The 13,161-nt window shown below is 36.5% G+C and overlaps 1 protein-coding gene across 3 annotated transcripts in view; it reads right to left on the reverse strand.

Annotated features, from left to right (window-relative positions):
• Positions 1–1,182: 1,182 nt before the first annotated feature.
• Positions 1,183–13,161, reverse strand: part of EED (embryonic ectoderm development) — a gene marked incomplete at its 5' end in the record, with an annotated part of 34,000 nt that continues 22,021 nt past the window's right edge. Inside the window, 5 exons of one of the 3 annotated variants that reach the window (XM_079708885.1) lie at positions 1,183–1,518; positions 1,935–2,008; positions 2,964–3,122; positions 10,647–10,721; positions 11,888–11,993. In XM_079708885.1, the coding sequence (XP_079565011.1) occupies positions 1,392–1,518; positions 1,935–2,008; positions 2,964–3,122; positions 10,647–10,721; positions 11,888–11,993 (541 nt within the window). In that variant the 3' untranslated portion in view covers positions 1,183–1,391. The remainder of the gene's footprint in view (positions 1,519–1,934; positions 2,009–2,963; positions 3,123–10,646; positions 10,722–11,887; positions 11,994–13,161) is intronic. The other 2 variants (XM_079708886.1, XM_079708887.1) reach the window with 2 other exon arrangements.

Consider the following 13,161-nt stretch of genomic DNA (forward strand, 5'->3'; position numbering starts at 1 on the left):
AATAACCACAAAACACCAAGAATCTCTTTAGAAATCCACCAGTTCAATTCCAAAATGATAGTCGTTTCCTACAAATCACAACAGGTTAACCACTGTGCCACCAGGGAAGTCCCTTTAATTCTGTTCTTGCCACTGTGCACAAAGCACCCTATGTTTGGGACAAAAATCACCAACTACTTTTTTTAAAATAAATTTTTATTGATTGATTGATTGATGGCTGCATTGGGTCTTTGTTGCTGCACGTGGGCTTCCTCTAGTTGTGGTGAGCGGGGGCTACTCTTCGTTGTTGTGCGTGGGCTTCTCATTGTGGTGGCTTCTCTTCTTGCGGAGCACGGGCTCCAGGCGCACGGGCTTCAGTAGTTATGACACGCAGGCTTGGTAGTTGTGGCTCAGAGGCTCTAGAGTGCAGCCTCAGTAGTTGTGGCGCACGGGCTTAATTGATCCACGGCACGTGGGATCTTCGCGGCCCGGGCTCAAACCCGTGTCCCCTGCACCAGCAGGTGGATTCTTAACCACTGTGCCACCAGGAAAACCCACCAACTACTTTCATCCCTATGATATCCTCAACTTACTTATTTCTCTTAACCAATACCCTTCTAGAAAAGGGGACAATAACTCACTATACAAACGTACTCCCCATTTCTTTCATTTTTCAACCCACTGCATTTAAGCTTCTATGTCCTCTCCTCCCTTGCTCTACTGATAGTATTTCCACTAAGATGACTAATGACCAAGTTGTAAATCGAATGGCAATAATATTTAACTATAAAGATAGGTTATTAAAACATTACATGTCACAACTCTTATAGAATTTACTTATTACAAAATTATTATAGAAGAAATCATTAAGAAATATAAAACCATAGATAAGATAAGGGTTAAAGATAAAGATAGGGTTAAATAAAGATAAGGGTTTAGTGTAGTCAGGTACTGTTCTAATTGCTTCACATGTATTAAATCACTTGATCCTTTTACTTACCCAAGGTCAGTTAGTGGCAGAGCCAAGATTAAAATTCAGTTTGTTCTAGAGCTTATACTTAATCACTATATTATATAGCTTTCTCCAGTTACACAAATAAAACAATAATAATCACTGCAAAAAGATAAGGTGTAATTTTATTACTTTCAACATTTCTTTTCATCACAATGAACAAAACAAAATAAACTAAAATACAACACAGCTTTACAAAAATAAATTTTTATTAAAAGCAGTAGAGTCTGAGCAGGAGACAGTACAAAGAGTGTAAACAATGTAAACATCACTACATTCAGCTCAGCTTGATTGAATGCTGAAAGACAACTCTAAATGCTCTATGTGCCCTTACTAGCAAGATACGTTAGTTCTACTGTACACAGAAAACACACTCTAATTTTGATTGAGAAAAAGTATTTTATCGAAGTCGGTCCCAGCGCCAAATACTGGCATCATCACAAACAGCTATAAGAATGCTGCTATCCCTGCTAAAACTGGTTTGTCGAATAGCAGCACCACATTTATGATGAGTCAGTGTTGTGCATCTAGGGAGAAAACATGACAACAGGTTAAATACCATGCATATATAATGCTGTCAGTATCTAACTTAAAACAATGAATCAGAAAATGAATTGATGTTCCAAGTCATATAGAAAGCACTTGAAACCAGAATACACTTCACAAAGAGCCCAATCTCAAATGTCATAAAATTTGGGTATATTTTAAATCCAAGAGGCACCATATAACTTATATTAAAAAAAGAGAAATAACTTATTACCAAAGTACTTGGGAAAAACAATCATTATTAGAATAAAAAAGAAATACTTTACAGTACTCTGAGAATGTAAGTGTTACAAATGATTTAAGGATGGCATTGCAAGTATCAATTACTTCCTCTATGCTGACATAACACTTTGGAGAAAAAGTGAGAAATTATGAAGAGGAATTTCTAAATACTTACTTGGCTTTATGAGGATCTTCTACTTCTAAATCCCAAACATAAAGTTTGCCAACCTGATTGCCCAATGCAAGCATCTGTATAAACATATTTTTTTAAAGTCAAATTATTAAAATAAGCTATAAAGATTTCAAACAATCTTAAGACATCTTTCTTATTTCAGAAAAACCTCAGCTCTAGCCTATGGCAACGCTCTTGGTTATTTCTTTGCATCTTATATTTTTTTTTTTTTGCTTTTTTTTTTTTTTTTTTTTTTGGTGGTGCGCGGGCCTCTCCCGTTGCAGAGCACAGGCTCTGGATGCGCAGGCTCAGTGGCCATGGCTCACGGGCCCAGCCGCTCTGCGGCATGTAGGATCTTCCCAGACCAGGGCACGAACCCGTGTCCCCTGCATCGGCAGGCGGACTCTCAACCACTGCGCCACCAGGGAAGCCCCATCTTATATTTCTTATATTGTGTAAATGAGGATAAGAGCAACTAATGCTTCACAAAGATGTCTTGAGTAAAATAAGGAGGTTATTTTGCAAATTTACGAAGAACTTTATAATTTATTTACATAGTTAGCATGTACTCTTTATTCTGCCTTAAAGAACTGTAGGAAAAGCCATAGGAAATTTCCAAAGCTTTCATATAGAAATAAATACCCAAGTAATTTGTTATCACAAAATTCTAACACCAAATTTTAAAAAAATTTTAGATAACTAATATTTTGTCTCTATCTTCCATGTTGGTTTTCTATATAAAAAGATTAACACTCTAATCCAAAACATTAAATCTTAGTAACAGATATTACAGAAAGTAAACACCTAACTGCCACCATTGACACCTGTCAATTTCATTTATAATAAGCACTGCAGATGCTGTGCAGAGCCACAAGGGTAGAATAAATAACATCAAAGCCCAAAGCAATTAATACAAAAAAAATCAAGGTAGATTAAACTTAGAGGTAATAGAATACAGATACACTACAGAGAAAACTAAAATTGCCATGGTTTTAAGTCAAATAATTTCAAAATGTAAAAATATGTTGCTACCTTTTGCCAGAAATCCATAGAAAACCTCATGTACCAAATGTCACACTGGCTGTAATCAAATCGCCCAAGAATAGTCACATTAGACTCACTGGGTTTAATTTTATCTATATCATCTTCCATTTTGCCAGGTTTCCAGCATACAATGGCATTTTCACAAGACTTTAAAAAAGACAGAAATGAGAAAAAAAGAAATGTTAATCAAAGAACTGAATTTTAAACATTAAAAACAAAGCTTCTTCTCTACTATCATTTCAGAACTCACAGCTCTTAGAACCTGGTTATCCATCTACTGAGTCCAGCGATATACATTCATTTATATTTACAGATTCAGTATCCACACTTAAGGACAAGAAGTCTGATTATCAACAGATTTTAACAATACAAAAGCATTACACTGTCTAGAATATTCATTTTTGAAGTCACAAATTCTCTTTCAAACCAAAACAAATTCAGCTTTAGATACTTCAGCATCCAGAGACTTGAAGTATTTTATAGCAAAGGTAAAATTACACTGTATTAGAATACACAGCTCTTCAATATGGCCCCTGCTTACTTTGCTAGTTTCATCTTTCCCCATTCCACTTCTAAACCCCCATGGTTCCCTTTATATCTGGTTAACTATTAATCCTTCTGTCTGCACTACATGATAGGTGCTCAAGAGATGTCATAGGAAAGCTAATGAATTCAGAGAAGCGGCCTTAGAGATCAGATTATACAGAAGGCAGTAAAAGCAGTGGTTCAATATTAAGACACTGATAAGGGGATGGGATTAAAATAGGCTGAGTTACACCTTCCCTATCCTGCAACACTGAACCTTTACATACATTCTATTTAAGCAGCAAGTGGTAAAGAACAGAATGGGAGGAAAAAAATGCAAACAGAGGACACTATTTATATTCCTGTGTAGGTCAGTGATTTGCTGGCTAAGGGATATTTGGCAATGTCTCTGGCTTCTAGTTAATAGAAGCCAGAGATGCTGAACACTTTGCAATGCACAGAACAGCTCCTCCCACAAAAAAAGAATTGTCTTACCCAACCTCCACAGGGCCAGGATTGAGAAATCCTGGTGTAGGTGAAGAATGTCTCCTGGAACTTTACAGGACACAGCCTAACAACCACATGTGGTAGCTCTGTGGTGTCACAGGGAGATTAGGGAGTGGACAATATGCTTTTTTTCTTCTCTGCCCTTTTTGGATTACATAAAATCCCAGGGATATGGATCTGTTATACAAGTTCTTTTTTTTTTTTTTGCGGTACGGTGGCCTCTCATTGTTGTGGCCTCTCCCGCTGCGGAGCACAGGCTCCGGACGCGCAGGCTCAGCGGCCATGGCTCACGGGCCCAGCCGCTCCGCGGCATGTGGGATCTTCCCAGACCGGGGCACAAACCCGTGTCCCCTGCATCGGCAGGTGGACTCGCAACCACTGCGCCACCAGGGAAGCCCTATACAAGTTCTTTATTGTAAAGTATCTTAGAGATCACCTAAGCTGATGACTCTTAACTAAGTACACAATTGGATTGGTATAGACTGTACAGCTTTCTTTAAAAACTCATACTGACCCCAACCCTACTGAATCACAAACTCTGAGAGGGGAGGCCAAAGCAGCAGAATTGTAAAATACTTCTTTAAGTGCTTCTTACTGACTGTACTGGTAAAGGATCCTTAACCAATAGAGTTCTCTCATGGAGAACTAAATAATCGCACTAATGGATGGCTGTACTAGAAAATCATCTAGAGAGGTTTTTTTTTTTTTTTTTTTTTTTTTTTTTTTTTTTGCGGTACGCAGGCATCTCACTGTTGTGGCCTCTCCCGTTGTGGAGCACAGGCTCCGGACATGCAGGCTCAGTGGCCATGGGTCACGGGCCCAGCCGCTCCGCAGCATGTGAGATCTTCCCGGACCGGGGAACGAACCCGTGTCCCCTGCATCGGCAGGCGGACTCTCAACCACTACGCCACCAGGGAAGCCCTAGAGAGTTTTTAAACATTACAAATTCCCAGGTCCTTATGCCAGATTTAGAATATCTGGGGATGAAGCCTAGGAATCTATTTTTACAATGTCCTCCCAATAGTTCTGATGTGGAGCCAGATTTGAGACCACCAATATTCAGTTCAGCTTCCCACCTAAAATGCAGAAATCCTTTCCTATCATCTGATTAAGTTCTAAGAGCAGAAATTTTGGAGCTACTCCTTTTTTAATTCTGCTTCCAAAACAGATGAAGTAGAGGCACTTTTTCCTATTTATCTCATTAAGTACAGCTTAAAAGTCTGAAGGCTAGGGAGGAGGCAGACTGATTAGGGGCCCTGGGACATGAAGGACATTGAGTTGCTTGGTTTTCTTTTGCTTCTTTATGTACCCCAGACTGGATGCTAGAGAAGGTATCAACTCAACAAAGCTAACAAGTGAAGACAAAACAAAAAAAAGCCCCAACAAAAGCCTACTCTCTGCAAAGGACCAGGAAAGTGGCAACCTAGCATGAGAGAAAATTTTCAGGTAAACACTTAATACCACAGGGAAAACAGTGGACCCATCCACACATGTGGACCAGCAAAGTCCCAGTGGAGTCCCTTCTCAGGTGATAACTAAACACTTCAAGTACGTAACACCCTGACTCCTCCGTACCCCTCATGGTAATGAGGTGACTCTCCTCCTCCTCCTCTGCCTGGGGTGGTATTAGAGGAAGCCTAGCAGAAAGTCAGAATGTTCACAACTACCCACCACTCTCAGTGTCAGTGGAGACCACTCGGGGAGCAGTACTGAGGCCTCCCAACCCCTCTTGCTAGGGTGGTATCACCTGAGGCCCAGTGAAAAGCCTGAACTCCCACCCCAGTACTAAAGAGACATCATCACCAAGTCAACCAAGTGGGGAACCTGAACTTCCCTTGCCACCTGCCAATAATGAAGCAGCACTCCCCTTCCCTAGCTGAAAATTTATCAAAGAAAGCCTGCTTAAATATCAGTAAGATCCAGTTTTGCAACAGTAACCAAAATATCGATATCTTAATCAAAATTCACTTGTCATACCAAGAAATGTAAAAATCTCAACTTTAATGAGAAAAGATTATCAAGAGATACCAACAGTGAGATGACATAGATGTTAGAACTATCTGACAAGGATTTTAAAGCAGCTATCATAAAAATGCTTCAATGAGAAATTACAAACACATTTAAAACAATAAAAAAAGTCTCAGCAAAGAAATAAAAGATAAGAATCACATGTAAATTTTAGAACTAAAAAAACTATAGCTAAAATAAAAAACAACTGAAGGGCTCACCAGCAAAAAAAGAGAGATGAAAGGGTCAGTAAATTTAAAGTTAGAACATAGAAATTACCCAATTTGAGCAAAAGAAAACAGACTTATTAAATAACAGAGTCTCAGGGACCAAACAAAAAATATAATATTCACATCATTAGAGTTCCTAAAGGAGAGGGGGAAGAAAGTGGGGCTAAATAAGAATTTGAATAATGGCTGAAAAGTTCCCAATTTTGGGACAAATTATGTCCCCCAAAGACAAACCTACTACAGATTCGAGATGGGTGAGTGAACCCCAAAAAAGATAAACTCAAAGAAATCAATATCAGGGATATCACATTCAAACTTCTGAAAACTAAAGACGAAGAAAAAAAAATCCCGAAAGCAGGTAAGACAGAAAGAACACCTTACCTATAGGAAAAAAACAATTCAATGATGGCAGATGTCTCATTACAAATGACAGAGACCAGAAAGAGGGGGAACAACATTTTTCAAATGTTTAAAGAAAAGAACCATCAACACAAAATCCTATATTCAGTGAATATATGCTTCAGGAATGAAGGGGAAATGAGAACATTCTCAGACTAAGAAAAACTAAAAGAATTTGTCACCATTCTAAAAGAATGGCCACAGGAAGTTTGATGAACAGAAAGGAAATGATATAAGAAGGAATCTTGGAATATCAGAAAGGAGGAATGAACAACAGAAAAAGCATAATGAGTAAACACAACATTCTCCTTCTTCTTGAGTTTTAAAATTCTGTTTGGTGGTTGAAACAAAAATTGTAATACTCTTTGATGAAGTTCTCAGTTATAAAGGGAATATTTGAGACAATTATAAGTGGAAGAGAAAGAGAGAGGTAAGCTTCCTATACTTCACTTGAAGTGGTAAAATGTTGATATACTGACTGATCATATATATATATATATATATATATATATATATATATATGTATATATATACAGTAACACCCAGAGCAAATACCAAAAAAGCTACACAAAGAAATATACTCAAAAGTAGTATAGATAAATCAAATTGGAATTCTAAAATATGTGCACATAGGCAAAAAACCCCCAGAGAAATGAAAAGAATGAAAAAAAATTAAATAGTAAACTTAATGTAATAATTGGTAAGTTAAGGCTCAAATATAAATGGTCTGAATATACTAGCTAAAAGACAGTTTGGCAAAGTGAATTAAAAAAATATGACCCAACTATATGCTATCTTTAAGAAACTCACTTCAGGTATAACAATACAGGGAGATTAAAGGTAAAAGGTTTGAAAAAGATGGGACTTGCCTGGTGGTGCAGCGGTTAAGAATCCACCTGCCAATGCAGAGAACACAGGTTCAAACCCTGGTCCAGGAAGATCCCGCATGCTGCAGAGCAACTAAGCCCGTGCGCCACAACTACTGAGCCTGCGCTCTAGAGTCCGTGAGCCAAAACTACTGAGCCCGTGTGCCACAACTACTGAAGCCCATGCACTCTAGAGCCCATGCTCCACAACAAGAGAAGCCACCACAATGAGAAGCCCGCGCACTGCAATGAAGAGTAGCCCCCACTCGCTGCAACTAGAAAAACCCCGCGCACAGCAACCAAGATCCGATGCAGTCAAAAATAAATAAACTAAAAAAAAAAAAAAAAAAAAAAGGTTTGAAAAAGATATACCATTAATTAAAGGAAAGCAGGAATGGCTATACTACTGTAAGACAAAGGATCCATCAAAGCAAAATATTTACCAGAGACAGAGATGAACCTTACATAATGATAAGAGGGTCAAGCTACCAAGACAAAGCAATACCAAATGTGGATACACCAACCAACAGAGCTGCAAAATGTAACAGAACTGAAAGGAGGAAGGGAAAAAGCCAAAATTATAGTTGAAGGCTTCAACACTTATTTCTCAATAATTTATTAATTATTAGACAGAACAGTGGACAGAAAATCAACAAAGACATAGAAGAATTCAACCACACTGTCAACTGACAGGATCTAACTGACATTTATAGAACACTCCACCCAACAGCAGAATATACATTCTTTTCAAGCTCCCATGGAACATACCCAAAACAGGGTCATAAAACAAATCTCAAAAAATTTAAAAGAATCAAAATCATAAAGAGTATATTCTTTCCAAAATGGAATCAAACTAGAATCAATAAGAGAACGATAACAAGAAAATTTCCTAGCACTTAGAAACTATAGAACACACTTCGTATCAAAATTTTTGTGAGATGTAGCTAAAGCAGTGCTGACAGGGAAATTTATAGCACTAAATGCTTACATTAGAAAAGTCTCAACTAAATAATCTAAGCTCCCGTCGTAAAAATAGAAGAACAAAAACAACTCACAGCAAACTAAAGGAAAGAAGGAAGACAGGAGATAACAGAAAAAAATTTGACAAACCCTTAAAAAGACTGACAGAAGAGAAGATATAAATTACTAATTTCAGGAATGAAACAGGGGCTATCACTAGAGACCCTGCAGATATCAAAAGGATAATAAGGGAATACTACAAACAACTCTCCACACATAAATTTTATATTAGATGGAATGGATCAACTCCTCAAATGGCACAAACTACCACAATTCATCCAATATGAAACAGTTCATTCGAATAACCTTTCCACTTTTAAGGAAACTGAGTGTTTAATTTTTAAACTCCTCCTCAAAAATTTCTAGGCCTAGAGGCCAGTATTATTGATACTAAAACCAGACAAAGGCAATATAAATAAGAAAACTTCAGACCAATATCATATCTCATTAATACATATAAAATCTTTAACAAAATATTAGCAAATAGAATTCAGTAACATATAAAAAGAATTATACAGCAAGACCAAGTAAGCTTATTCCAGTGATACAGTATTCAGAAACAATCAGTGCAATCCACTGCATTAACAGGCTAAAAAAGAAAAACCAGTGATCATATCAGTTGATGCAGAAAAAGCATTTGACAAAATTTAACACCCATTCATGATAAAACTCTGAAAAAATCAGGCAGAAGGACAGCTCTCAACTTGATAAAGAACATCTACAAAAATTGTATAGTTGATATACATACTTGTGAAAGACTGAATTCTTTTCCCCTTTAACATCAGGAACAAGCCTAGGATGTCTGCTCTTAACACAGCTATTCAACACAGGACTAGAAGCTTACCAGTGAAATAAGACAAAAAAAGGAAATTAAGAAAAATATAGTTCAGAAAGGAAGATATAAAAACTGTCCTTATTTGCAGATGAAATTATGATCTATGTAGAAAATCCCATGTAATTAACCAAAAACAAACAAAAACCTTCCTGAACTATAAATAGTTCAGATTGAAGGATTCAAGATTAATATACAAAAATCAATTTATTTCTATCTACTAGCAATGAACACAAAGAAATGGAAATCAGAAATACCATTTATTACAGTCACTCTAAATGGAGAGACATACCATAGTCAAGGACCAGAAGACTAAGCAGAGTAAAGATATTAATTCCCCACCAAACTGATATACAGGTTTAACACAATTCCAATGAAAATTTCCCCACCCCCCCAAAAAAACCCCAGCGAGATTTTTAGTAAATGTAGACAAGATTATTCTAAAATTTATATGGAAAGACAAAGCAACTAGAATAGCTAAAATAATATTGAAAAAGAATAAAGTGGAAGAAATCACTCTACCAACTCCAAGACTAATTATAGAGCTAGAGTAACCGAGCCTGTGTATGTAGTACTGGTAGAGGGAACAGAATAGAAAAATCAGAATCAGCCTCATACAAGTATGGCCAAACAATTCTGAAGAAAGTACAAAAGCAATTCAAAGGAGGAAAGACAGGCTTTCAGCAAACGGAGCTGGAACAACTGGATAACTATAGGCAAAAAATGAACTTTCTACCTAAACCTCATACAAAAATTAACTTAAAATGGACCATTAAATTTAACATAAACCATCACAATACTTTTTGAAGGAAACACAGGAGAAAATCTTTAGGACCTAGGGCTCAGTAAAGAGCATTTAATAAACACAATATCATAAGCATGATCCATAAAATAATAATTTTTTTAAAAAATCAATAAATTAATTGAACTTTATCAAAATTAAAAACATTTGCTCTGTAAAAGACCCTGTTAAGAGGATGAAAAGACAAGCTACAGGCTGGAAGAAAATATTTGCAAACTATTTACCTGACATAGGATTTATATTTAGAATATATGAAGAACTCTCAAAACTCAACACAGTAAAAAACAAAACAAAACAAAAACCAATCCAATCAGAAAATGAGAAGATATGAAGAGACATCATTGAAAGGATATATGGATGGTAAATAAGCACATGAAAAAGATGTTCAACACCACTAACCATCAGGGAAATGCAAATTAAGACCACGATGATGTATCACTACACACCTATCAGAACAGCTAAAATAAAAAATAGTGACAATACCAAATGCCGGCGAAGATTCGAAGACACTGGATCTTTCATACATTGCTGGTGGGAATGTAAAATGGCACGGCCACTCTGGAAAATAGTTTGGCAGGTTCTTAAAAAACTAAACGAACTTAACCATGACCTAGCAATTGCTCTTCTAGGCATTTATCCCAGAGAAGTGAAAACTTAAGTAAGTCCACACAAAAACCTATACACGATTGTTCAATAGCAGCTTTATTTGTAATAGGCCCAAACTAGAAAGGATCAAAATGTCCTACAATAGATGCATAAAGTTAAATAAACTGTGGTACATCCATTCCATGGGATACTACTCAGCAGTAAAAAGGGAGACCTATTGATACACACAACTTGGATGGCATTATACTGAGTGAAAAAAAAAATCTTAAAAGGTCCCATACTGTAACATTCTTGAAATGACAAAATCACATGTGATAAAATGACATAGAACTACACACGCACATTGTACAATGTCAATTTCCTGGATTTGATATTGTATTATAGCTATGTAAGATGTAATAACCAATGGGGGAAATTGGGTGAAGGGCAATATGGAAACTCTCTGAACTGTCTTTGAAACTTCCTGTGAATCTAATTTCAAGATCAAAAGTTAAAAAATAGAAAGGTAAAACTATACCCTCATGGCCAAGGAAAAAATAAATCAGGCTCTGCCCAAGAAAATGTGAAATGCCCTGAAACCTGTATCAAGAAAAGAAACTAGATAGCAGTTTCTCTAAATTTGACAATCCTAAATGTTCAGATGACATCACCACCAACTTCTCTAAATTATCAGTAAAAAAATATATATATAAACATATGTATCAACATACTAGAGCAGGGGTTGGCAAACTACATCCCATGAACCAACTCCACCCGTCTGTTTTTGTACATGTAAGTTTACTGAAATGAACACAAACATTAAAAACAACAACAACAAAAAAAACCAACCACACTACTGGCTTTAGATATTGGTTATTTTACAGTAACACTGGATATCAGAGAACAGTATCAACTTGCAAGTTAACATTTTTCATCTTATTGGAACACAAATTATAATTCATCAGGATGTTTTATGCCTAAAACAAATTTCCAAATCTTTCAAAGTTATATGACTTAAAAATAAAAAAAGCAATTTCCCATCTGTTATCCAATTTACCAACTGCATAAAAAACTGTGCTCCCTGCAAAGTTCCAACTCACACAAACAATGGAAATACAGCTTAACAGCAGTTACCATACCTTGGAAAGTATCAAATCACCTAACCATCGCACACAGTCGACATAATTTCTATGTATGTCTCTGGTAGAAAAGTCAGGAAAATGAATTTTCTGAGAAATAAATGGCCTGAAATGGAAATATCAAAAGTTAAGAGAAAAACGTGTAGCAAAAGCTCACTAATTTTCCTTTTTGGATTTATAAAACTTTGAAAAATAAAATATATGAATACTAATTCTTCTGTGTTTCTACAAAACTAAATACCTTCTTAGCTGTTTACTCGGAGCTAAAATCTCATTCCATTTTTGTTTCTACATTTTACTCCATTATTAGCTCTCAACTGAATTTTGTATTCATCCTATGAAATTTCATTTATAAAAATTGCACCTTCCTGCCTTACTACATATAGGCCAAAATTAATCACTTCAATTCTGGCTATCTAACCAATAACCAAAGACACCTGATTACAGAGCTGAAAATTTCTCATAGAAAATACTAAGCTACCTACTCAGTCCTTTAAAATTAAGCATTAATGGTCTATGAAAGTAAACACATCTAGATTATTTCAATAGATAATTATCTTTTAGGAACAATGACACATCATTTCAAAGTCTGCTAAAGGTAAAGTTAGGTGAGAATCCTTCCTAGAACAACAATTTCTGAAGATGGTATCTGACAGGAATTTGACATTTATTAGTTAGAACTTCTCCTGTATTTAGAAAAGTAAAATATGGCCCAACTTTTCCTTAAAGATGTTTGTGACAAGACCATAAACTAGAGAAGTTGCTACCAATTCTGAAGTTAATTAAATGTATACCTAATATTTCTAATCTAGTAAGTGATTTTTATTTATTTATTTATTTATTTTTATTTTATTTTTGGCTGCATTGGGTCTTCGCTGCTGTACGCGGGCTTTTCTCTGGTTGCGATGAGCAGAGGCTACTCTTCATTGCAGTGCACAGGCTTCTCACTGTGGTGGCTCCTTTTGTTGCGGAGCACGGGCTCTAGGTGTGTGGGAATCAGTAGTTGTGGCTCGTGGGCTCTAGAGAGCAGGCTCAGCTGTTGTGGCTCATGGGCTTACTTGCTCCGCAGCATGTGGGATCCTCCTGGACCAGTTCTCAAACCCGTGTCCCCTGCACCGGCAGGCAGATTCTCAACCACTGCGCCACCAGGGAAGCCCCTGATTCAGTTTTTAAACTGAAGTAACTGCAGAAGTATCATATACCATGAATTAGTTGTGTCTTGGGCAACTCACATGTCCTCTCTTTGCTTTTCCCTCATATGTAAAAAGGATGTT

This window comes from Hyperoodon ampullatus, assembly GCF_949752795.1.
Source record: "Hyperoodon ampullatus genome assembly, chromosome: 7".
Lineage (NCBI taxonomy): Eukaryota > Metazoa > Chordata > Mammalia > Artiodactyla > Ziphiidae > Hyperoodon > Hyperoodon ampullatus.